Here is a 27,919-nt window from a genome sequence, read left to right as displayed (position 1 = left end):
ACATGCACACACACGCACGCAGGTGGTCAGCGTGGCCTGGTCAGAGTGAGCGGTGTGGATTAAAGGCCTATTCGTAGTCTGGATTTTCGGTGGTGAGGTGACCACCGCTCCGGTGCAGGTGAGCTGACCACCGGAGCTGAAATAACGTTGAGCGGTGGTGAGTAAAAACAGAGAAGGGCTGGAGCGGTGGCAGTGGTTTGCTCTTCATGTTGTAGTTCGGTGGTCACCTAACCACCGAAAATCCAGACTATGTATGAGCCTTAAGGCCTATTCACATGTCCAAGTGTAGGTGATGAGGCGACCACCACAAACGGTGGTCAGCCTATGAGGTGACCACACCGTTTTTGGTGGTCACCTCATCACCTAAAACTCAACTATGAACGGGCCTTCCACTGCTAGTGCTGGTGCTGGTGGTGGTGGTCACTGCTGGTCAGTACACCCAGTTGACCGGGACCCACTGGGGCTCCGAGATCAGTCTGTCCACGGCGGCCTGTAGCGTCTCGAAGGCCTTGTCGAGGTTGTCGTTGACGATGGTCAGGTCGAAGTAGTGGCTGTACGCCCGCTGGATGCGCGCGCTCTCGTCCACGGTCTTCCTCAGGTCCACGTCCTATAAGCGGGGCACACGCAACGGGCAGGACATGTTAGAGTGTGTGTGTGTGTGTGTTACATGACAAATTGGTTTGCCTGGTTTTCAAAATCAGACAAAATTATTACTCCATTGAAACCTTCTGGGACCAGAATCTACTAAATGTCTTCTAATCTAAATCATGACAGTTTTCTGGAAAAAACCTATGTTTCTATATCGGTGGTTCTTAAACTATTCCCATCTGAAGATATGTTGTTTCAGAGACCCCCTCCCCACAGAAGCAGAGATATGAGTTAAAAACGTTCACCGTGGAAGAATATATATTCAAAGATTTGCAGAACATTTTCATGATTTGTCAAAAACAGCAAATCTACAAGCTTGTAGCACGGCGCTCTGCCTAAATCTACTGAATGTTAAAAAGTTAAAGTTTTTTGGGTGCAATTGAGCTCAGAAAAAAAGAAGAGAATTAAGAAAAATGACAAAACCTTTTTTTTTTATGTCACAATCCCTTTAAGTATTGCGTGCAAAACTACACAGTGTTGGACTGACCGTGAGCTGTTTGGTGGTGATGCCCGCGTCCACCACGGCTTTGTGCATGGCCTTGAGAGTGTCGAACTCTGGTGCCGCGATGAACACCACATAGGGCATGAACTCTGCCGTCTTCAGCACCTTCAGAGCCTGGGAGAGAGACACCGCAAGACACATCAGAGCCATGGCACGCCATATTGTTGTCTACACAAACTGTGTATAAATGCGCGCGCACACACACACACACACACACACACACCCCTAATACATCCTAGTGCTGGTGGACAGCCTGGCTAATAAGCCAGACTCAAATCACACTGTCGTGTGGTATTTCAGTCTGGAGATGCTGTGTATGGATCTTGTTTCCCGGGGGGCGGGTTCAAACATTTTCTCTTTCACGCAATTGGTCAGAGCTACTGTCAGTCAAAGGTCTCAAGCATTGAATGTCACTGTACCAAAGCCCACCCATATTGCATACCGTGTCCCGACTGGCCACACCAGTTCTCTGGTGTAGGAAATGGGCGTACAATTGAGCCTCTCCAGACCGTAATCCGCCGGCAGGCAATTTTCTTTTGCCAACGGCTGATTCGGTCTGGTTTATTAGCCAGGCTAGATGGACAGTACAACCATCAATCCAATACACACAAAGCATTTTCTTATTGGGTGCAATCAATTATTTGTTGAGCATTTCTTTTCGTCTTTTTTCCAGCTATTCTGAACACACCATATCGTTACTGTCGGGAGGAAACCGCCTGACTTCCTTGTTGAGGTTTTTTTCAGTCGACTAAATCAACTGTAGATTTAGTCGACTAAAATCTTCCGACATTTTAGTAGAGTAAAACTAGATTAACGCCACAACAGTCCGGGTGACTAGAATGTGACTACAACTAAATGAAAACTGTTCAAGAGACTGGCTTAAAACAAGTGTGGGAAATTTGGTTATATAGTCTTTTTTTTTTATTGGCCTAAAATATTGTCCAAATACATAAAAATATTTTGACCTCCTCCTATATAATGGTTTCCGGCCTCAGCTGCCTGACTCAGACGACACACGTAGCTGCATTAAGCATATTGATATCCGTGTCTACTACTGTATCAGAGGGACTGACTGTACGTACGATATGATATGAGATGCAAGCGTGTTCCTGCTCATTCTGTTCTAATCATGGTTTCCATAATCTACTAGGGACGTCATAGATCTGCTGTCCTACTGTATATATTCCTCTGTGTGCGACTGTGCGTGTGTAATAATCTTCAGAATACATGGCTATTGGCTAACATATCACTGTGTGTCTGACATGTGTTCTCACAATGGATCTTCAACCCACCACCCAAAGGGATTATATGCAGACTTCTAGATGCCTTAGAGAAGGTCGCACTTTTTATCATTACACTATATAAGACAACATCCTATATAAGACAAGATTTTCAAATTGTATTTTGCTTTATGTAGCATCATGTCAAACTAGGGTTTCATGATTCTGAATCCATTCCAAGCATTAGTTTTGCACAAAAGAAACGCTACTAAATCTTAAAAGTTTACTGAAAAACCTATGTTTCTATGTTAGTGGTTCTCAAACTAAAATGATATGTAACTGACCGCCAACCCCCATCTGAAAATATGTTGTTCCAGGGACACCCCCCCCCCCCCAGAAGCAAAGACTTGAGTTCAAAATGTTCGCTCTTCGCTATATTCAAAGATGTGCGGCACATTTCCAAGAGATTTCAAAAATAGCAGACCTACCTTGTAGATCTGCTATTTTCCAATAGCCAAAGTTAAACCTAATGCTTAAAACACCAAAAGGGCGTTCCCGTCCTGAATGGTTTTTTTTAACCTACCCGTGGGCTGACGTTGAGGATGCAGGTGCGTATTGTTAACCCATTCTGACCTGAGATCAGATTAAAAAAATGTCTTCTACATCCTGACAGTTTTCTGAAAAAGCTATCTTTCTGTGTCAGTCGTTCTTCGACAGCAGACCTACAAGCTCGTAGCGCGCCCCTCGGTGGCGCTATGAGCTTGTAGATCTGCTATTTTTCAATAGCTAAAGCATAGCGTGATGCTAACACCAAAAGGGGCTTAAACCTACCTGTGGGTTGACGTCGAGGATGCATGTCCTCCCGGCCTCCACCACCTGGTGGATGGAGTGGATCTTGGTGCCGTAGAGGTTCCCGTCGTACTCGCCGTGCTCCAGGAAGCGGCCCGCCTTCACGTCGGCCTCCATCTCGCCGCGCGACGTGAAGTGGTACGTGTTGCCGTCCAGCTCGTCGTCGCGGGGTCGCCGCGACGTGACTGTAAACCATTTTATTTTAATTTAACGTTTTCATTTAAAACAATGTTTCTATATCGGTTGTTCTCAAACCATTTCATGTCAAGGACCCTAAAGAATATAATTATGTAATTGGCCGTGGACCCCCGTCTCAAAATATGTTGTTTCAGGGACCTCCCAGAAGCAAAGATTTTAGTTAAAAATGTTCGCTGTGAAAGAATATAGGCTTTTCTTATTTGAGATTTGAGCCACATTTTCACGATTTTTCAAAAATAGCAGATCTACAAGTAGATTGTAGATGAGCTATTTCTTAACAGCTAAAGTATGACATAATGCTTAAAACACCAAAAGGGGTTCCCTTCCTGAATGGGTTAAAGGGATATTTCACTTAAAAAAAAATAACTTTTGGTAAATTATTGTTAAACATCTGCATTACTTAATTAGAATTATATTAATTCTAGAAGTCTACACAATTAGAGAATGCTGAAGAATTCTTATTTTGATCAACATCTGCCTGTTATCTCTCCTAATGGTACCAACATCAATACCGCACGGAATTGTGGACAAAATCTTATCCAACGACAAACAAAATATTATTTCGTTTTGGCGTCCGAGAGGCTAAATCTCATCAAAACAGTGTTCCGTCCGTGGCTCAAATGATGAATAAATAATGGACCTTGATATGAAACAGGGTTTAACCCATTCTGACCTGAGATCAGATTCATACGAGGTTTCCACTGGACACGCACTGGTCCGATAAACCCATTCTGACCTGAGATCAGATTCTAAAAATGTCAGTCCTTCGATTTTTCAAAAATAGCAGACCTACACACTGGTCCTATAAACCCATTCTGACCTGAGATCAGATTCTAAAAATGTCAGTCCTTTTTTTCAAAAATAGCAGACCTACAAGCTCATAGCGCGCCACCGAGTGGCGCGCTATGAGCTTGTAGATCTGCTATTTTTCAATAGCTAAAGCGTGACATGATGCCGACACCAAAATGGGTTCCCGTTCAGAATGGTTTTAAATGAAAACCAATGCCATAGCTGGGAAGAGTGTTGCACTCACATGGGATGGTGGTGCCGAATCGCGTGGGGTGGAGGACCACCAATCGGTTCTTGAGGCTCCGGCGGCCCACTCCCTGTGCGCCAATCAGAACCAGGCTCTTCCTCTGGAACGGCGGCATCTTGGCCACCTCCTCGTAGATCTGCAGCTCGTGTCTGTCGAACTCTACGCCAGTGTCGATTTTGTTTTAGTCATCATAAGTCTCTTGAATAGTTTTAATAATCTGGAATGTTTTAGTCAACTAAAATGTCTTTCGGCTGGCCTTGATGGCATCGCAATGGCTGATTTTATGCTTGTAGATTTGCTATTTTCAGCATGCAGCCATGTGTAAAATGAAATTGTCAATAAATGTAGTCTTAGTTTTAGTCATCATAGCTTTGTTTTCATTTAGTTTCCATTCAGTTTTTAAACTCTCCAAATAAATGTAGTACAATATTTGGCTCTGACTAGAAGTAAAGGTACTGGAAATCGGAAATACTCAAAGTGCAAATACGTCAAAATTGTACGTAAGTACCTAAGCAAATGTACTTAGTTACTATACAGCACCGGTACCAATCACAGGCGAAACGAAAGAGCCGCCAGCCAATCATTTCGCGCAGATCACGAAGACGCCGTCAACCAATGAGAGGGCATAGCGCCGAGATTGGAACGCTTACCTGCATTCTTGGCCGTGAGGTACATCATCTTTTTCTTCTTCTTTCCAGTTATCGTTCCGCACAGGATCCCTATGATGACACACAACAAACCCAATCTGAGAACCCAATCGGCTAGAAAATAAAGGAAAAACAGCACACTCTTTTCCTTTGAATTTGATGCGAGTCAACAGTCTCTCTCTCTCTCTCTCTCTCTCTCTCACTTTCGAGAGAGGGACTAACGCAAACCAAATCGGTGTTGATTTTGACAGCACATTGACACACGAAATATCAAAGGATTTTAGTCGACTAAAATTTATTTTGGCGGGCCTTGATGCCGTCGTAATGGCAGATATTACACTCGCTGAAAATAGCCGACCTACTGTACAAGCTCACCTCACAACGTGTTGTGAGCTTGTAGATCTGCTATTTTCAGAATGCAACCAAGTGTAAAATTACTTATACTGGATATCTTGTCCACTAGTCCCTATCTAACATTTTAATCTAGTTTTTATTTTTTTACGAAATTGCCAATATATTTAGTTTTTTCGTTTTAGTCATCACAGCTTAGTTTTAATTTAGTTTCCATTTAGTTTTCATCAGTGAAAAAAGGTAGTACACTGCTGAGCTGAACTATCTGTCATTACACCAGTTGGCCAGAAGGGGTCAGACAGTGACTCTTAAACGTCTAGTCAGGCTCCTCTCAGTGAATCCTTCACTGTACAGAAACAGCAAAGTGAAAGCTCCTATAATGATAATAAATACAAAATAAAGATTTATAATAATAAATAATGCAGGGGGTTAATAACACTTTTTTAAATGCATTTGTAAAGCACCTTTCATCTTTTAAATTTGAATTTGGTAAAGAAAATTGTCAGATCAAATGTCTTGCTGGTGTGTAGTGTCAGCCTTTAAATCTGAGGGGGGTAAAAAGTGTCTCTTTCTTTGGCCCCTGGTCGTGGAACGACCTGCAAGCCAGACTAAAATTGCCCTTGAAAGTTCCCCTGAGAACTTGCAAAAGGATCATCTTAAATGTACAGTCCAACATCTGCACATGTTCGGCCTTAGCATATGCCCATATATTTATTGTTTTGTTCCCGTCCATAATGTACTTTGTGTATTTGTGTGCAAAATGTATTGTACCCGGTTATTGTTAGTGTACCATTTGAGAGTATTGTTGTATATATTGTATCGGTTTCTGGAGGTATTGTCATGGATTTATTATTGGCTGTTGTATAATGCTTTGAAGTGTAATTATGTATCTGCCGCTTGGCCAGTTACCACTTGAAAAAGAGATGCAGTCTCAATGTGGGTTTTTTTTTTACTGGTTAAATATAGGTTGAACAAAAATAAAATACAATTTCATACACATGCATGGAGTTCAAAGTGCTTCAATTAGAAAATGGAAGATTTAAATGAAAACTCAAGAAAAGTATCAGCGACTTCATCATTCATGCTTTCATAAAACGGGTATTCTCAGTCGTCGTAGTAAAACCTGAGATATATTTCAAGGTGACATTCAGACATGCGCTAGACAAAGGCAGGTAGGTTCTTTACCTGCTTTAAAAAGATTTCAGTTTCTTTCTGCCATGGTTTTTGCATACTATGTTAGTAGATGCAAACTGAGGACCTCAGGAGAAGAACAAGGCAGTATGCGAGTCAGTAATGTATGCTAGGCCAAGCAGTAAATGCGTAGGAGGACTTTAATATTGATTCTATGCCACAAGGGGCCAGACTGGCGCGTTCCGTCTTTTTTGTGTGTGTAATTTGTTAGTAGTCTCGTCTTGGCGGAGGATGGAATGACTGACTCCTAATGCCCTGTATATAACCACTTAACTCCCATACACTGTACTCGCTTGTAGATCGTCAATTTTGGCTACTTTTGGAAAATGTTTGCCTCTCGACTAGAAGAGTATAAAGACACAAAAAGGTCACTGAGGTCCCAGAATAGGGATATGTGTGTGTGCGTGTGTGTGTGTGTGTGTGCGCGCATGCGCGTGTGTGTGCTGAGGTACCTGATCCTTCAAAGTCTCGAGGGACAAAGGCTTTCCGCTTCTCCTCCAGGAACTGGCTGGGTATTAGCCCCGTGGCTAGCCCGCCCACCACTTGGCATGCCTGGCGCGGAACAGAAAGGCAACACCTCAGATCTGTTTTTCTGTGCAAATCATTCCACTCCCTGTCATGATAACTGTGGAATTCTGTATGGCCTGTGCCACTTAAAATGCCAGCGAAAACACATCCTATACCAGTTTGCCGCGGTGTAAAAGTTACATGAGTACTGTACTTAATTTCCGGGTTAAGCCCACACCCCTTTAGCTCTCGTCAGAAACAGTTACATTTCCGGAGCGATGCGAGACAAAGTCACAAATTGATTCGTCGGGATGCGCGACGGCTCACCATGGACAGCGCTCGAAGCTTTAGGCCTGACTCACACCTTCGCAACAGATTGATGTATGCTTGTTGTATGAGACTTATTGACTGATGCAAGCTCACAATGCATTTCCAATGGGAGCCACATGGTTTGACACAACATTTTTGTTGTATGAGCGGGAGGGGGGCAGTCGAAACACAGCCGAAAGCCGTACAACAAAAATGTTGTGTCAAACCACGTGACTTCCATTGAAAATGCATTGACACTTACCCTTTGTTTACATCTAGCATGCATCTATGTTGTATGCTAGATCGAAAGGTGTGAGTGAGGCCTCTGAGATATGAGGCTTTGAAAGTCATAATGGAGGCTCAATGGAGCTGGATTTTAAAATCCCATAGCTGGTGGGGACGGAGGCTCTCCATAGCAACCGGAGCAATGCTAAAAGGTAAATTAACGGCCATGTACAACATGTACATACATATATGGAGTATAGGGGGGGGGGGGGGGGTATGAACATGTACATACATAGGTAAGGTTAAAACTGTTTTAAAGGTTTTTAACTGTTTTATTCTTATTTTTCTTTTACATTTTTCTGCCTGTAGCACTTTGAGATTTGCTTCAAGTGTAAAGTGCGTAATAAATAAAATGTATTATTATTATTATTATTATTATTATTAAGGTAAGGTAAAAAGAATTATAAAGCGCCTTTCAAAACAAATGTCACAAGGTGCTGTACAATAAATAAAATGAAATAAAACGAGAGCATCACATAGATCAACAATAAAACGACAACACAATGCAGTACATTAGAGTAGTGATAAAATTAAATATATAAACATGCAGTACAGTACATAGACAGTGCTTACAAAACAAATGGGTTTTTAGCAGCTTTTTGAACGTGTCGACAGATTCTGCCCTCCTTAGGGAAAGGGGTAATTCATTCCATAGGGTAGGGGCTACAACCGCATAAGCTCTATCATAGTAGGCTGTACCCCCGAGCGTACCCTAGCCAGGGTACGATAAAAAAAAAATAGCAGATCTACAAGCTCGTAAGCGCGGCACAGCTGAAGTTTAAAATAATGGTTAAAGAGGGTTAAAAGCTACGAGGTGACACCGATGCGGCCTCAGGTCTAAAAATTGGTTAAAAAACAAGTACTTTTTCCTCCACCTCCAACAGCCTATACCCAGTCTGTGTGTTTGTCTCACCTGAAACCAGTTTATACCAGTCTACACCAGCCTTTACAAGTCTGTGTGTTTGTCTCACCTGAAACCAGTTTATACCAGTCTACACCAGCCTATACCAGTCTGTGTGTTTGTCTCACCTGAAACCAGTTTATACCAGTCTACACCAGCCTATACCAGTCTGTGTGTTTGTCTCACCTGCCACCAGTTCGGGTCCTCTCTGTTGACGATCTGAAGGACGTCGCCTCTCTTGAACGACATCCCCGCCTCTCGACAGGGGATCAGGTTGTCGTGGGCCGGCTCGTAGTCAAAGTGCGGTCGCACGTAGACCTAGTCACAGGGAGACACGTCGAGAAGAGACTATAAGCACTGCTTTTAGAATAGGCCTGACGTCGAAATTAATAAAAAATGTCTTCAAATGTTTCTGTATCAGTGCCAGTGGTGCTCAATATTTCATGTCAAGGACCCCAAAAATTATATGTAATTGAAACACTGGGAAGGTTGCCGTATATTAGAGAAGTCGATGGGGTGGCTTTGGTGGAGTTTGGATACAAACTCTGCATTGAAGAGTGTACGAAAAGAAAGAATAAAAACACTCACACACACACTGACACACACATACACACACACCCATGCACATGACTGCGATATGCAAGTAGGGGTGAAGGTCACTCACTCAGTCATTCAGACATGCAGTTACGGTGACACATTCACACTTTTCACACCCATTATATTGAGTGTCCTGACACAGCTGTTTTGCACCATGCCAACGAGCAGACATTCAAGCCAAGCTGGCTAAGTAGTTTTCGGCCCAACGAGTGGCGAGGGAGGAAGCAATAAAACACGGCAGTAAAAAAAACACAGGCAGGGATTTGACGTCGCGTTCCATTCAGTTCCTCTTCGGCCGGTTATACAGTCAGTCAAAGGGCGGCTCATTGAAATTCCTGTTCCTCACTAAGTCGGACATTATTTCACACATTCATTAAGATGTTAGCTACTGTACTGTAATAATAATAATAATATACATTATTAGTGATGCACCGAATATTCGGCCGCAGAAAATATTTGGCAGAAAATATTTGGCATTTTCGGCTGTGTGTATGCAATTAATGCATTCAAAAGTGATGAATAAATGTATTACGGACCCATAATAGTGATTATTATTTAAGTAAAGTTTTGCCATAATTAGGTAGCTTTAAGGTACAGCCATGACAGCAATGGTAGGAAAAAAGCTATATAATAATCCTATTCGGATATTCGGTATTCGGTTTCGGCCAAGAATTTCCCTTTCGTGAAAGTGCTTTATATAGCAATAAAGAAAAAGCTAAAACATAAAACAGCATCAAACAAACAAATCAATAATAGCATAGCAATAAAGACATTAAGCAGTGAAAGTTGCAAAACAGTCACTACATGAATAACGACGCAGAGATTTAAAAACCCAACTAAAGGCATTAAGGGCCTACCCTTTCAGAGTTCAATGGACACTCTTTTTTCCCCCCATTTTTGAGTGATCTCTCAGGTGACAGAAATAACGCGTACAGCAGTTTTGATTTTGTCGACTACTTCTAGACTAAATGTCAGGAAGGGACTGATAAGATGTAATTTTACATTTGGTTGCATGCTGAAAATATCAATAACAAGCTCACACCGCGACACGTGTCATACATCGCATTCCGTGCTCAGCCAATCAAATCGTCACAAAAGTAATTCCGGCCAATCACTTTTGGCGTCGTCACTTTTCTGCCCTCACTTTTATCTTCAATATGTATAGGCCTACTACTTTGCTCAGCCAATGAAATCATCGCTATGGGGTGATCAGCCAATCACAAGCCAATGTTTGTGTTCACACAGGCCGACCCAGACCCGGAACGCTGGGCATATTAGGAGGTGCTTGTAGCTTGTAGATCTGCTATTTTCAGCAAGTGTAAAATCAGCCATTACTCCATTACGACGGCATCAAGGCCCGCCAAAATACATAATCGACTAAATCAACTGTAGATTTCGTAGACTAAAATCGACACTGAATGACGTGCGTGCGCGTGTGTGCGTGTGCGCATTAAGGCTGGAGTGTACATACAGTGTGAAAGAGAGTAAATCCAGAGAGTCTGACCTAGATAGCTGCTGGGGTGTTATTAACCGGGAGCTCTCAGGGTTGATATGCTGGTGATCGGGGGCTGCCTATGTACAGGACAAAGCACCCGTCCTGTACTGTGCTGTACTGTACTGTACTGTGCTGTGCTGTGCTGTACTGTGCTGTGCTGTGCTGTGCTGTGCTGTGCTGTGCTGTGCTGTACTGTACTGTACTGTACTGTGCTGTGCTGTGCTGTGCTGTGCTGTGCTGTGCTGTGCTGTGCTGTGCTGTGCTGTGCTGTGCTGTGCTGTGCTGTGCTGTACTTTACGCAGTGGGGGGAAAGTAACCAAGTACCTTTACTCAAGTGCTGTGCTATAAGTACAATTTTGAGGTATTTGTATTTTACTCGAGTGTTTCCATCTTCCAGTACTTTTACTTCTACTCCACTGATACATCTCGAGAGGCAAATATTGGACTTTTACTCCACTAAATGGAGTGAAAAAATAGCCGATCTACAAGCTCACAATGCGATCTACAAGCTCACAATGCGATCTACAGGCTCACAATGCGATCTACAAGCTCACAATGTGATCTACAGGCTCACAATGAGATCTACAGGCTCACAATGTGATCTACAGGCTCACAATGTGATCTACAAGCTCACAATGTGATCTACAGGCTCACAATGTGATCTACAGGCTCACAATGCCATCTACAGGCTCACAATGTGATCTACCGGCTCACAATGTGATCTACAGGCTCACAATGTGATCTACAGGCTCACAATGCCATCTACAGGCTCACAATGTGATCTACAGGCTCACAATGTGATCTACAGGCTCACAATGCGATCTACAGGCTCACAATGTGATCTACAGGCTCACAATGCGATCTACAGGCTCACAATGCGATCTACAGGCTCACAATGTGATCTACAGGCTCACAATGCGATCTACAGGCTCACAATGTGATCTACAGGCTCACAATGTGATCTACAGGCTCACAATGTGATCTACAGGCTCACAATGTGATCTACAGGCTCACAATGTGATCTACAGGCTCACAATGCGATCTACAGGCTCACAATGTGATCTACAGGCTCACAATGCGATCTACAGGCTCACAATGTGATCTACAGGCTCACAATGCCATCTACAGGCTCACAATGCGATCTACAGGCTCACAATGCGATCTACAGGCTCACAATGCGATCTACAGGCTCACAATGCGAGCATTGTGAGCCTGTAGATCTTCTATTTTCAAAGGATTTGTATACATTTGACAACTTGAAATGGGACAGTGAGTAATTTCTACTTTTGGTCATTTTTTATGCCAATACTTTCGTATTTTTCTTTTACTCAAGCACATTTTGAATTCTGCACGTTTACTAATGTAACGGAGTAGCTCTACATTGGGGTATTGATACTTCTACTTAAGTACAACATGTGAGTACTTTATCCACGCCACTGGGTAATTGATACTTCTACTGTAAGTACAACATGTGAGTACTTTATCCACGCCACTGCCTTACGGGACAAAGAAATCATCCGTCCTGTGTACACCACTAGAACCGCCCAGCATGTGCAGCTGTTACATAGCTCTTATATAATAAATACATAATATACTCATCGTTAATTCATCCATCTGAAACCACATCTGTACAGTCCCACAGTTCAATGAACACACCTTTACTGTGTGTGTGTGTGTGTGTGTGTGTGTGTGTGTGTGTGTGTGTGTGTGTGTGTGTGTGTGTGTGTGTGTGTGTGTGTGTGTGTGTGTGTGTGTGTGTGTGTGTGTGTGTGTGTGTGTGTGTGTGTGTGTGTGTGTGTTGCGTGCGTGCGTGCGTGCGTATTGCGGTTTTAGAATCCTCTCTGTTGAAGGCGATTCAACGTTTCAATATTTTATCATTAAATCTCAAGTACAAAGGAGTCAAATAGTTTGGGTTTTTGGGCAGCAAAGACATAAAGAATGTCAACAAGGACAAAGTATGTACATTGTTCGTAGCACTCTGAGGTGCTTGACGGTTTTGCGTGCTTTGTTCCTTCCTATACTTTATTATTAAATGCTCATCTGCACGCAGGTGTGCGAGCTCGGAGAACAGGAGTGGCACGAAGGTGGAGTCACATGAGGTTTAACGACAAATTTGCACAACTCACATTATGCGACTGGTATTCGGTATATGTGAGTCATTCCTATCGTGTAAGAATGTATGGGGGGTGGGGGCGGAAACAAACATTGTTCTGCATCAAGCAGATGCCAGTTGTGGTTTTGACTGTGACAGAACGCATATCTATGAACGGTACGGTTTGTGATTAATTAGAGCTGTAAGATTATGTGCAGATACTGGGATGTGGGCCAAGCCACAGGCAAATTACACCAGTGGGTGTGCCTTCCCTCTGTGTGTGTGTGTGTGTGTGTGTGTGTGTGTGTGTGTGTGTGTGTGTGTGTGTGTGTGTGTGTGTGTGTGTGTGTGTGTGTGTGTGTGTGTGTGTGTGTGTGTGTGTGTGTGTGTGTGTGTGTGCATGCGTGCACTATTGTAGAGTGAAGAAAATGTCCTTAACACATTCCCTCCCGGTACCATAGGCGGTAACTTGAGGCCAGTGAAATGCGTGACATAAGCAGAAGAAGCGTTATCCGGCCGACCCCGGAAGTGATTGTCCTCCATTGGCGCGCCAGGGTCGCTCGCGGCTGTGGTAATGCCGACCGGACTATTATTATGGTTAGCGCGACGTCGAGTTAGCGTTTTACTAAGCTCCCATCATCGTACTTTATCCCATTCTGAGCACTTTAAACACTAAGGGTGTATTGGGATGTAGGCTGTTTCTACCATGGGAGTCCTATGGGGTCCAGTCGTGGAAGAGAAAATGAGGTAAAATATTGTTTATATATACTTTCATCAAATCTTGTTTTCTTGTGAATGGCCAAAATGGTAATGATAGCTTTTCTCGAGATATCTCGAGAATGGCATGGATTGTCATTCGTATGGTTTGTTTGGTTTCTCCAGCATGGAGACTACCCGATCCCATTCCGATACCACCATTTCTGTGTTAGCCAATACCGATACCAGAGAATAATATTTATAATATTAATAAAAATAAATGTACTTATTTTATCTCGTGTTGTTAATAGCAGACTCCTCACTCAAATGTGCACTTGCAGTTTGGGCAACTCAAAGGGCGCGTTCGGAAATAGCGCACTGAGTGCACTGTGCAATGCAAACTAATAGGCGATTGTGCTTTAAAGCTAACGTGGCGCATCTGGCTTGTGCGAGCGTAATGAACACACCTGGGCTGGCTGTGAGGGCCATATGCATTAGGCAACTCCTAGCTGGGGCAGTTCATTCACGGCCTGAATAGTAGGGCATAGTAGTAGGACGGAGGTAATGACACTTGCTGAAAATATGTACTTTTACTTAAAGTAGCAATATTATGTCAACATTTTAATGACTTTTATTTTCGAAAAAAAAGGGTTGGTCGAAAAAAAAAAAAACCTTAAATGACTAACCAATCAGGAAGTAGACAGCGAAATCGACAAAGACAAACGACAAAGCTTCTAGGAAAATCTTTGAATGCAGATTGCGGCCCCTAGATGTGTCGTAGAGACGAAATATGTTTTTGGGAGCGTTCTACCCATTGCTGGCTGTCTGACTACCAAAAACAAAAAGAAAAAAAGAATGTCATTAAAATGTTGAGATACACTGAAAAAAACATTGCTTATAGCAGCTTTAACCCATTTTGGGGCGGGAACCCCTTTTCGTGTTAGCATCATGTCATGCTTTTTAGCTATTGAAAAATAGCAGATCTACAAGCTCATAGCGCGCCACCGAGTGGCGCGCTATGAGCTTGTAGATCTGCTATTTTTGAAGAATCGTGAAAAGTGACGTGAAAGTGTTTGAGAACGACTGACATAGAAAAACACATAGCTTTTTCAAAGAAAACTGTCAGGATCTATAGAAGACATTTGCAGAATCGTTCCAAGGTCAAAATGGGTTAAGTTCAACATTTGTGTACTTCTTGTGTGTGTGTGTACCTGGGGTGCGGCGTGTGTGTGTGTGTGTGTGTGTGTGTGTACCTGGGGCGCGGCGGGCGCGGTGTGTGTGTGTGTGTGTGTGTGTGTGTGTGTGTGTGTGTGTGTGTACCTGGGGTGCGGCGTGTGTGTGTGTGTGTGTGTGTGTGTGTGTGTGTACCTGGGGCGCGGCGGGCGCGTCTCGGTAGCTGGGCAGGATCTTCAGCGTGATGCCTCCGCTGCAGTCCTTAAGCATGTCCTGCAGCTCCCCGGGGGTGTTCCCCACGTCCTTCCCGTTCACCTCCTTGATGATGTCGCCCACGTGCAGCAGGCCCTGCCGGTCGATCATCCCGCCGTGGAGGATCCTGGCGATGACCAGGTCCTCCTTCTCCACGCGGAACGTCACGCCCTGAGAGAGAGGACGAGGAGAGGAGGAGGAACAGACCTAAATGAACGTCACGCCCTGAGAGAGAGGACGAGGAGAGGAGGAGGAACGGACCTAAATGAACGTCACGCCCTGAGAGAGAGGAGGAGGAGAGGAGGAGGAACGGACCTAAATGAACGTCACGCCCTGAGAGAGAGGAGGAGGAGAGGAGGAGGAACGGACCTAAATGAACGTCACGCCCTGAGAGAGAGGACGAGGAGAGGAGGAGGAACGGACCTAAATGAACGTCACGCCCTGAGAGAGAGGAGGAGGAGAGGAGGAGGAACGGACCTAAATGAATGTCACGCCCTGAGAGAGAGGAGGAGAGGAGGAGGAACGGACCTAAATGAACGTCACGCCCTGAGAGAGAGGAGGAGAGGAGGAGGAACGGACCTAAATGAACGTCACGCCCTGAGAGAGAGGACGAGGAGAGGAGGAGGAACTGACCTAAATGAACGTCACGCCCTGAGAGAGAGGAGGAGGAGAGGAGGAGGAACGGACCTAAATGAACGTCACGCCCTGAGAGAGAGGAGGAGGAGAGGAGGAGGAACGGACCTAAATGAACGTCACGCCCTGAGAGAGGACGAGGAGAGGAGGAGGAACGGACATAAATGAACGTCACGCCCTGAGAGAGAGGACGAGGAGAGGAGGAGGAACGGACCTAAATGAACGTCACGCCCTGAGAGAGAGGAGGAGGAGAGGAGGAGGAACAGACCTAAATGAACGTCACGCCCTGAGAGAGAGGACGAGGAGAGGAGGAGGAACGGACCTAAATGAACGTCACGCCCTGAGAGAGAGGAGGAGGAGAGGAGGAGGAACGGACCTAAATGAACGTCACGCCCTGAGAGAGAGGAGGAGGAGAGGAGGAGGAACGGACCTAAATGAACGTCACGCCCTGAGAGAGAGGACGAGGAGAGGAGGAGGAACGGACCTAAATGAACGTCACGCCCTGAGAGAGAGGAGGAGGAGAGGAGGAGGAACGGACCTAAATGAATGTCACGCCCTGAGAGAGAGGAGGAGAGGAGGAGGAACGGACCTAAATGAACGTCACGCCCTGAGAGAGAGGAGGAGGAGAGGAGGAGGAACTGACCTAAATGAACGTCACGCCCTGAGAGAGAGGACGAGGAGAGGAGGAGGAACGGACCTAAATGAACGTCACGCCCTGAGAGAGAGGAGGAGGAGAGGAGGAGGAACGGACCTAAATGAACGTCACGCCCTGAGAGAGAGGACGAGGAGAGGAGGAGGAACGGACCTAAATGAACGTCACGCCCTGAGAGAGGACGAGGAGAGGAGGAGGAACGGACATAAATGAACGTCACGCCCTGAGAGAGAGGAGGAGGAGAGGAGGAGGAACGGACCTAAATGAACGTCACGCCCTGAGAGAGAGGAGGAGGAGAGGAGGAGGAACGGACCTAAATGAACGTCACGCCCTGAGAGAGGACGAGGAGAGGAGGAGGAACGGACATAAATGAACGTCACGCCCTGAGAGAGAGGACGAGGAGAGGAGGAGGAACGGACCTAAATGAACCTCACGCCCTGAGAGAGAGGACGAGGAGAGGAGGAGGAACGGACATAAATGAACGTCACGCCCTGAGAGAGAGGACGAGGAGAGGAGGAGGAACGGACATAAATGAACGTCACGCCCTGAGAGAGAGGAGGAGGAGAGGAGGAGGAACGGACCTAAATGAACGTCACGCCCTGAGAGAGAGGACGAGGAGAGGAGGAGGAACGGACCTAAATGAACGTCACGCCCTGAGAGAGAGGAGGAGGAGAGGAGGAGGAACAGACCTAAATGAACGTCACGCCCTGAGAGAGAGGACGAGGAGAGGAGGAGGAACGGACCTAAATGAACGTCACGCCCTGAGAGAGGAGGAGGAGAGGAGGAGGAACGGACCTAAATGAACCTCACGCCCTGAGAGAGAGGAGGAGGAGAGGAGGAGGAACGGACCTAAATGAGCCCCCCGGGGCGGCCGGGCGCTGTTGTTGTTGTTGGCAAAGTCTGTTGTTGTTGCCACCACAGACTCTCGTTTTGTATTTTTCACGTGGAATGCTCGTTCCCGTTTTTTCCGGGGGGGCCCTGAAAAACAGCTATAGCGAGCGTTCTAGTGCTAACCCGTTCTGACCTGAGATCAGATTCTAAAAATGTCTGTTTGAAAATGACAGTTTTCTGAAAAAGCTATGTTTCTATGTCAGTCGTCGTTCTTCGATTTTTCAAAAATAGCAGACCTACAAGCTCGTAGCGCGCCACTCGGTGGCGCGCTATGAGCTTGTAGATCTGCTATTTTTCAATAGCTAAAGCATAACGTAATGCTATAACACCAAAAGGGGTTCCCGCCTAAAATGGGTTCTAAAGCTAATGTGATGGTGGTCTATTTAAGAGTCTTTAGAAGTAGGGCTGCACGATTATGAAATTATTTATGACCGATCTCCGATTCTTTACAGGGTCATACTGTATCTGCCGATAGCGATTCTGATATTATACGGATTACGCTGCATTCAAACATTAGAAATACACAAATTAAAAGCGACAGAGCCATTTTTGACGGTCACATTATTATTGCGTCATCAATATCTGTGAAAAAATAATCTAGATTTTTAAACCGATCCGACACCAATACGTCCGATTTCGATATGCCACCGATTATATCGTGCATCACGATATTTAGAAGCATTGATATTTTAAAGGCGCGGTAACCGGGATTTACTATTGAGCCGCTGATATCGGTGCATTGTTCAATCCAGCTCAATTTGAGCCGTAATTCCGAGATGAACGGTTATAAAAACCAGCGGGCCCAACGCATGCATGCACTCACACACGCACACGCACGCACACACGCACTCGCACACACACACACACACACACACAGTTTTCCTGCTCCTCACCAGGGGTTCTCCGGCCTTCTTGCGGATGCCAATCATGCGCACGGCGTCGGCCTGCATCAGGGCGCTGTTCACGGCCGCGTCATTGGCCGTCTCAGCCGGGGTGGGCGGGGCCTCGTAGCACTTGGAGGCCACGATGTCGTGCGCCTCCAGAAGGGACTGAGAGAGAGAGAGAGAGAGAACCGCAGAAAGACAGACAAAGAGTCAGACACAATGAAGACACAGCTTTTATCCAAGGCGCTTTACATAGATTATGCATTACATTCACCCATTCACACACACACACACACACACACACACACACACACACACACACACACACACACACACACACACACCTGTACATAGATTGTGCATTACATTCACCGATTCACACACACACAAGTCATTGCAACCAAGTGTAAAATCAGGCATTACGAATTTACGATGCCATCGAGGCACCACCAAAATACACTTTAGTCGACTAAAACTAGAACTTCATGATTCTACTATTACAGAGAAGCACCACGTACGGACCACACATGGAGCCACCACCGAACAACACACATCGGGAAGAACTCAAGAAAAGGTTTTGTCCCCGAGACCACAAAGTGTAGGGTCGTTCTATACCGTCTGCTTCCAGCTTGACCAATCCTAGAACTACAGCACCAATAGAACTACAGCACCAATAGAACTACAGCACCAATAGAACTACAGCACCAATAGAACTACAGCACCAATAGCGCCTCCCATGGGTTCCCAGTAGGGGTGCACGGTGCTGAAAGTATGACCGATATCCGATCTCAGATTATTTTACAGAGGACCACAATGGAAACTATAGGGGGCTTGGCTCAAAGCCTGTTACAAAGTATTCAATCGATCAATAAATAGCCTATACTCTTCTCCAGGTGTCTGTTTTCACTACTGAATGAGTACAAAGCCATTGACGGTCACATTATCATTGTGTCATCAATATCGGTGAAAATAATCGGGATTATTTTGAGACCAATCCGATAACCGATATGGCATTTTTATGGCCGATTCCGATACTCCACCGATGATATTGTGCATCTCTAGTTCCCAGAACTAACCTCCTGCATAGGTAAATAAGTAAGATAAATAAGTCCTGACCTTGAACTGTATTGCACTGTTTTGTCACTACACTTTTCTTTTCCTGTTTTTTTGTCTTTTTCTTGCTCTATAGATGTTGTTTGTCCTGTGTATGTAAGACTGAGAGTGCTCTATTTATACTCTTTATACTGTATCTATACATAATGACAAATAAACCTGAACCTGAACCATGACCTCACACAGTCAAACACAGGATGCCACGCAATGGTTGTCATTTGTGGTTCCCAGGATCCTAGACCACTATACGCTAAATACTGTTATTCTATTCTAGCAGGCCGTTGACTGTCGAGGGCTTTAATTATGTAAAACCTGGTGTCCCGAGTGTTCATTAATCCCTGAAGATGCATTCTCATTTAAACCTGTGACGATGTACTAAAAAGAAAACTCATCGCCCATCAGCCAAACAAAGCCACCGGCCATGACAATGTCCCTACCAGATTCCTCAAGAGATGTGGCAGCCTCTATTGCTCCAATAGTAGCGCACATTACATATTTATTCATCAGTCAGTGCCACGTACTTAGAGTATATATATATTAATAGAGACGGCACTGGATTTCTCCTCCCATCCACTTGCATTAAGTTGCGTTCGACACTGTAAATCACTCAATTCTCCTGGACAAGCTGAAGGCGATCGGTTTTGATAGTGCATCATTAAACTGGATGAAATCCTACCTGGAGGGAAGAGAACAATTGGTTGACATCAAAGGAACCATGTCCTCTCCCCTCCCAGTGAACGGTGGGGTTCCCCAAGGAAGCATACTAGGGCTGTTACTGTTCCTACTTTACATTAACGACATGAATGCTGCCGGTAACTGCACATCGTTCCTGTTTGCTGACGACTCAGCACTCCTGATCTCGGGGGAGGACAAAATGCAGGTAGAGTTCGGAACTCTCCAAAATCCAAACTTGGCTTACCGATAACAAACTCTCACTGCATCTCGGAAAAAAACAGAATAAACTAGAAAAAGTGCCCTTCTGGGCACAGGTCTCCACCAGGTTATCCACAGATCCGTGCAGTTAGAGGTGAAAACACTTTTCGGCCAGTTATAGCGCCACCTTGAGGCTGAGTTGAAATTGTTCATGTGGCATTTCGTCCTCGGCCTAGTGGGAATGTGGGTGCACAATTTCAAGGAAATCACGCGATGTGTTCATGATTTGCAGCATTTTGTTTGAAACTGAGCACTCCTGTGAACTTTGGAAGCCAATCTTAACCAATCAGGATGGAGTCTGATAAATCTGAAAGACCCGTTTCGTTGAATGGCTCTAGAGAGACTGTGTACCAATTTGCGTGATGTTTGGACCAAATCTGTAGGTGTACTGTGCAAAAACTTGTTTTGCACAAAGCGGCCTCCTGGTGGCGCTATAACAGGCAGTTCTGGAAAGTTTGGGGCAGAGGTTCATCGTTGGCATCCAGGGAGTGTGTGTGCAAAATATGGCATCGACCGGGTTAACGGTGGCCGAGATTAGCTGTTCACGGACACACGGACGGACACACGGACGGACGGACGGACGGACGGACACGCGGACGGACGGAGTGCAAAACATACTCTCCCCACATGCCTTCGGCCTGGTGGAGACAATTATTTTTGGGTCCAAACATACTCTCAGTAAAGTAAATGGGAATGATTTCAAGGTCAGAGTTGACGACATAGTAATCTCCAGCAAAGAAGAGATTACATATCTTGGCTGTATTCTTGACAACAAACTGAAAGCATGGCAACAAGGGTAATCAAAAAAGTTAACCAAAGAACAAGATTTCTGGTCAGAATGTCCTCTTTTGTTAACAAAAGTGCTCTCAAGACTCTAGCGGGAGCCCATATTCAGCCCTACTTTGACTATGCTTGCACCTCTTGGTTCTCAAACATCCCTATGACACTAAAGACCAAGCTACAAACCTCCCGAAACAAACTAATTCGACTACTCCTCTGTCTGGAGCCCATGACCCATCTTTTTGCAACCCATTTTGATAGTCTAGGGGTGGCTCCGGGTAGAAAACAGAGTTAAACAATTGGAATTGCAATTGTAAATGCAGCTTTGCCCTCTATGCCCTCTGTACCCGCATACCTGACAAACTACCTCAAAAAAGTGAGCGACACCCACAGCCACAATACAAGAGGCAGCGAGAACAACAATCTGGTACCACCCACCTTCAAAACAAACATGGGCAAATTCTCCTTCTACAGCACTGCCACCCAAGTGTGGAATGCTCTGACTCCCTCCCTCAAAACATGCAAATCCCTGGCGTCCTTTAAAACAGGCCTGAAAATCCACCTTTCAGCATGCCAAAGGGAGGACATAGGAGGGGCTAGCGCCCCTCAAAAATGGCAAAGACGTTTAGGTATAAGAGGTAAGTTAACCTGTTAACCACATGATGTAATGAATCGTTTCCCCCATCCATTCGTGTGTCTCTCTCTGTAGGTCAACGGGGTCTTATCCTTAAGCTTAACAGCATGGGCGGCTCTGATTGGTGGAGGGGCTTTGCCTGGCTACAACTATCTCTAACCAGTATTGGTCGCCGTGGCTGTGTTCAGTAAATTCTCCTCGATCCCACCACCTGCTAGTATTACGGTGCAGGGTTGATTCTGACAGAATGTTTTTATTTTATAGTTTTAGTCCTCTTGAATATTTCGTTTTAGGCACATTTTAGTCACCTGGAATGTTTTAGTCTTGGTCTAGTTTTAGTCGACTAAATATCATAAGATTTTAGTCGACTAAATCTACAGACTAAAATGTATTGGGGCCTTGATGCCGTCGTAATGACACCTGCTGAAAATAGCAGATGTACAAGCTCACAACGTGCCGCGCTGCGACGCGTTGTGAGCTTGTAGACCTGCTATTTCCAGCATGCAACCAAGTGTAAAATGACTTATACTGGATCTCTTGTCCACTAGTCTAGTTTTTATTTGTTGAGTTTTCTGCAGTGAAAAAGGGTAGTCGACGGACATTTTTCCTCGTAGTTTTAGTCGACGAAATCAACACTGGTCGTATGGTGTAGGGAGGGTTGTCCACTAGGCCTACTACATTAATTAATTAAATTACAGGCAATTCACAGCCATTATTTTGTCTTTGTAAGACAAAAAACAAAACACTGGAAAAAGGAGGCATTTAAACATTGGCTAAATGAAATGACTACACTTCACCTTCAGAGAATAAGGTACTTCTTCAAAAACAAAGAGGGACAATTATTTTTGATAAAGTTTGGCTGAGTAGAAGCACCTAATGGACAGGATACCACTGATGTCTATCATCTTCATTTCAGATGTTGACAGCATTTCATCAACTTACTATTTTATTCTATGCGGTGTCACTGAGCAGCAGTATGTGTGGGAGGGATTGAGGGATTTTGAGGGGTGCTAGCCCCTCCTATATAGAGCTACAGTGTATAGTGTTTCATGTTTGTGTTGTCTGAACGCAAACAATAAATGCCATTGACAATGAATGGAGAATCTACGTCATACGTGTCTGAGCAAATGTATGTCGGTGGGAACCCTTGGCCAATAAGGGACCACCATTCTTGATGATGATGATGTACGATGATTAGAGCGCCCCTCACTTCACATGGGTGTGATTTTTGAGGGGCGCTAGCCCCTCCTATATACAGCTTTTGTCCCCACATGTCTCAAGATTTGCCATTGACAATGAATGGATAAATGAGGTCAAAAATATGTAAACAAAACATTAAACGCCATTGACAATGAAGGAAAAATGTACGTCACATGTAGACGAGCAAATCAGCGGACCAGTCACAGGCAACAGGCATTCTGATTGGCCAGTATGAGATGATGCATGATGATGTATGATGATAAGAACGCCCCTCACTGGTGTGATTTTTTTTCTCTTCCCCTTTTGTTTTTCATAAAAGAAAAAATAAAGAATGTATACTGTACCAATCATATAATCATTTATAACCTGCTCTTATTCAAAACATATTTGACAAAAAAATATATAGCAGAGGCACAGCACACTGCCTGCCACTCAAAGTGACTACTGGCCAATCGCAGCGCGTCTTTTCCGGGACTAGTCACTGGTGGGGAGGAAGTGATGTCACTGAGGAAGTGGTTTTCACTGAGGAGGAAGTGAATGACTGACAAGTTTATATTCATAGAATACAAGCTTATAAAATTATGGTCTATATATGATCTGTTGACAAATGGGGTTTTTAATTATAGGTATGCAGAGAAACATTGAGGTTATATAATGATAAGAGAAAGTACCACATTAGGTATACGGTCTAGTCTAGTGCCCCAAACAACATGTTGCACACCAAGGTGTTCTGAAGTCCATGGTATGTGTACCGCATGCTGCCTGCCTGCCTGGCCCACTTAAGGTAAAACAACAGCCAAATGTGTGCTTGAAAATCTGGGACAGAGACTCTGTCAGATGTAGACCACTACACTACACTTTTCACTAGGACACAAGAGTCTCCTGTGTGTGTGTGTGTGTGTGTCTCTCTGTCTGTCTGTCTGTGTGTGTGTGTGTGTGTGTGTGTGTGTGTGTGTGTGTGTGTGTGTGTGTGTGTGTGTGTGTGTGTGTGTAAAAAGTACTGTTTTACTTAAGTAAAAGTATCATTACTGCACTGTTAGAACTTACTGATCCATTACAAGTAAATGTAAAGTCCAGAATTCAAAATGTACTTGAGTAAAAGTACAAAAGTATTGGCATCAAAATGTACATTAAGTACCCAAAGTAGAAAGTGCTCATTATGCAGAATGTCCCATTTCAATTGTGAGTAACTAAAGTTTTCAAATAAATGTTGTGGAGTAAAAGTACAATATTTGCCTCTCTGAGATGTAGTGGAGTAGAAGTTGTATCTCTACTTTTGTTTTCTACCCCAGGAGAATGGAAGGCTAGTAATAATGTGTGTGTGTGTGTGTGTGTGTGTGTGCGTGCGTGCGTGTCTGACCTGGAAGTGTGGCTCCTGCAGGATCTTGCAGAGCTCCTGTGCGCTGTCGTCCTTCACGTGGAGGCCGTCGATGTCTCCGAGGATCTCCGTCACCAGCTCCACGTTGTTGTCCTGCACCGCCTCCAGCTTCACCTCCTCCAGCTTCTCATGGGCCTAGCGGGACCGGACCGGACGGACCGAAGGTTAGAACCCTCCCTCTCACACATGAGAAGGAGGCACATGGTGCTCTATAATCACCGAATGCACACACGGCATTTTGATAAGGCCTCGGGGGGGGCCCCCTTCCCTATATACTTCCTTCACAGGTGTTATACCGCTGATACTATAGGCTGAAAACTGAAAGGCTCTGTTACATTCTCGTCAAACATTCAAGTCCGGGTGCTGCTAGTGTGCATGTTGGCTCACTGGAAGCACTCTACACGCTACACCATTGGGTCTCAAAAGTGTCCTTGAGTGGGTGTGTAACTCTGAGTGTACAAATGGAACCAAACGGACGCCTGCGGGTGCATTTGTACACTCTCAAGAGTTACGGGGGTTCTTGAAATGAAAAGGTTTGAGATAACCACTGCACGCTAAATGGAACAGAGCCTTAATTAGTATCATCGGTAACACCTGTGAAGGAAGGAGGGCGTAGGAAGTAGGACGAGTTATTCTGTGTGCATAGATTGTGAAGAATATCATCAAGTGTTGTTAATTCTTGTGAGCCCCCTGTTAGTGTTTAGGATGTCTTTTCACATGAGAAGCAACACAATGAATGCTTGCGTTCTTGCTCGCATTCGCAATTTCGCGCAGCGTTTTCTCACGTGAAGACACAGTATGCTCTTGCCATTTTCTGTATTTGCTATAGCAACATGAAATATATTACAGGCTGTAACTTCAATTATTTCAGTTAGTAAGCTAGCAGAGTTGCGTATATCACTCTATGGATCTCGCCCACTTGCTGCTCAGCTCAGCCTGTCTGCCTTCTTACCTTCCCACTGGTCTCTCAATGAAAATGAATTACTACTAGGCACGTCAGGAACGTCAGGAACGTCAGGAAACCAGCTCAGTGGCCTTGTGGTTAGAGTGTCCGCCCTGAGACTGGGAGGTCGGGGTTCGATCCCCGGCCGGGTCAAGACTCTAAAAATGGGACCCAGTGCCTCCCTGCTTGACACTCAGCATCAAGGGTTGGATTGGGGGGTAAGTCCCTGCGACATACTAGCGTCATGTCCAGGGGGTGTACTTGTACATCAAGCTGCCTCACGCTCATAGACTGTAAAAAATATGGACAAAGCGTTCCCCGGGTCTAACATGAACGTAAAATGAAGCCTGTAATAATATGCTAATTCCTGATGTAAGTCGCCATCTTTGGTACCAGCTGGCCATTGGCTGGCTCCGTTTTGTATACCAGCTGGTCATTGGCTGCCCAGACAACGAGGCGGGACTTCCCCCCTTCTTCTCCGTTGGTTTTTATTTTGACTCGAGTGGGAGGGGAATCCCGATCATAGACTGTAATGGTAGCCACGCCCCTCAGAACATACGCGATGGTTTTTTTTCTTTATGGTCATTTTTTTAATTAATGGGACCATAATTTTCCAAAAAGAATATTATGACATTAGAAATGAGACTTTAAACTAGTGACTGGAAGAAGAAAGTATTCATGACCATGTTTATTAAGGTAATACAGTCTAGGTGAAGTTGGGCCAAAATACATGGGCCTCTATGGAGCTATGGGGCTTTTTGGGTCCGGTCCAGCGCCACAACAGGCCATTATATGAACTACCGATTTCAAATGAGGCTTCACGAAATATCTGGCTGACTGCCCCCCTGCTCACGCTACAGAAACAGGAGATAGGCTCCCCTTCCTATGGGCCTCATGGCTCGGCAAGGCTACGTCAGGAAAAATAAATCAAATGATGTGTAAAAATGTATTTTTAATTCAGGTCGTGTGTGTGTGTGTGTGTTCACTGTTTGCACAGGAGAGAGAGAAATACATTTGTGTGTATGGCGCTATACACTGTGACCTGGACCGTGTGTGTTAGTCAAAGCGTTATACTGTACCTTAATTGGCGCCTGGGATACACGTATAGCAAGCAGCTGGAATCTGGATGGCTGAGTGGCCTAATTTATACTTTGTGCTGTGATGATGGTGTCACTCTCTCCGACACAACGGACGGAAACAGTGTTGATTTTGACACCAAATGTTTTGTTTTAGTCTTTTCAATAGTTTTCCATTCAGTTTTAGTCACATTTTAGTCGACTAAATACACGATTTCAGTCGACTAAATCTACAGTTGATACAGTCGACTAACATGTATTTTGGCGGGCCTTGATGCCGTCGTAATGGCTGATTTTGCCTCGTCTCGCTGAAAATAGCCGATCTACAAGCTCACGGCGCATCTTTTGACTTATACTGGATCTCTCGTCCACTGGTCCCTTCCTTCCTTACCATTTTAGTCTAGTTTTTTATTTGTTGATGAATTTGTCATTATATTTAGTCTCAGTTTTAGTCATCGTAGCTTAGTTTTTAATTTCGTTTCCACTTAGTTTTCATCGGTGAAAAAAATCACACCTGTGTGAACTGAGTGGTGCAACTCCCCTCTCTCCCCCCCCCCCCCTCCTCCTCCTCTCTCTCTCCCCCTCTCTCTCTCATTAGCAGGCAACAGTGCAGCACTGTCTCTCTCTCTCTGTTTCTGGCACAACAGCGCCCCTACTGGTACTTTATAGTCATACTGGTGCTCATTAACGTCACATAGGTGAACCAACAACACATAGGTGAACACGGACATTGCTGTTCCTTGGAGTGGTTGCACCACTCAATAAAAGGTTAGTCGACGATGATTTTTTCGTCATGTTTTTTTAGTTTTCCGACAAAGTATAGATTAGGCCTCTGCTCTCTCTCTCTCTCTCTCTCTCTCTCTCTCTCTATCCTTAAGTGTGTGTGCTACCTTGGTGAGTGAACTCACAATGGGACTCTCCATGATGCCCCGCAGGAACAGCAGGTCAATGTCGTTGGCTCCCATAGAGACGGGCAGCTCATCCAGGTTATCCAACACCTGCTGCATGGCTGTGTGGATGGATGGATGGATGGATGGATGGAGTGAGAGAGAGAGAGAAAGAGAGACAACAGTGTATGTCAGTTAGGTCATTGGTATGCCAGTGGTTCCCAGAAGAGGGAGTTCCAGGGGGTCCCCAGCTAAATGATAGTTTGGATCAAAATTGACCTTTTTATGGGTCTGTAACTCAGAGAGTGTATACAAATGGAACCAAATGGCATTTGGTTCCATTTGTACACTCTCAGAGTTAAATTAAGTTTCATTTAACATTTACATTTTTTTGAGTGGTGCAACCACTCCCTTAGGGACTTATGTGTGTGTGTGGGTGGGTGCCTGCCTGGCTGGGTATGAGCACGAAAACAGCATGGTTGTTTTTCAACACCTGCATGTGCGCAACCTAACACACACACAAACACACACGCACATATTAACTGTATATATGATGATTTCGGGTGTGCCAGTACAGTACAGTCAGTGACAGTACAGTACAGTACAGTAGAGGGTACAGTAGAGGGACCGGCACACGGTAACTCTGTCATTTCTCAACCGTTTCGGACACGGGGCGGCACGCCGGAACCGGCCCCCTGGGCGCGTTCCGGGGGGGTCTGGATCATTTTGGGGGTCCTTGACATGAAAAGGTTTGGGAACCATTGGTGTATGTAATACAACGAGGCACAGTTCAAACTAGAAATGCACTCTGTCGAGGTGCCAACTTGCGCCCTGCACACAATGTGCGCAAGCAGAGCGCGCAAGTACTGCTGCTAACTAATGTCTATTACAACTGCTGTTCTAAATCCTGTAGACCCATTATTGAGCAGGCTGCGGCTTTTTGTGACATTAAACGTTGGCTGGGAT

At 44.9% G+C, this 27,919-nt stretch overlaps 1 protein-coding gene across 1 annotated transcript; it reads right to left on the bottom strand.

Moving 5' to 3' along the window:
• Nucleotides 1–351: 351 nt before the first annotated feature.
• On the bottom strand, nt 352–27,073 carry pals2b (protein associated with LIN7 2, MAGUK p55 family member b; the record flags this gene model as incomplete). Its single annotated transcript, XM_083762578.1, has 11 exons — nt 352–607; nt 1,136–1,264; nt 3,202–3,404; nt 4,451–4,612; nt 5,104–5,172; nt 7,095–7,194; nt 8,831–8,962; nt 14,893–15,120; nt 18,019–18,174; nt 24,030–24,182; nt 26,975–27,073. 11 exons carry the CDS (start codon nt 27,071–27,073, stop codon nt 431–433), a joined length of 1,608 nt encoding a protein of 535 aa, XP_083618704.1. The 3' UTR covers nt 352–430.
• Between the last annotated feature and the right edge of the window lie 846 nt (nt 27,074–27,919).

Source organism: Protomyctophum parallelum (genome assembly GCF_964188405.1).
Source record: "Protomyctophum parallelum genome assembly, chromosome: 1".
Lineage (NCBI taxonomy): Eukaryota > Metazoa > Chordata > Actinopteri > Myctophiformes > Myctophidae > Protomyctophum > Protomyctophum parallelum.
This window is presented reverse-complemented; position numbering and strand designations above follow the sequence as displayed.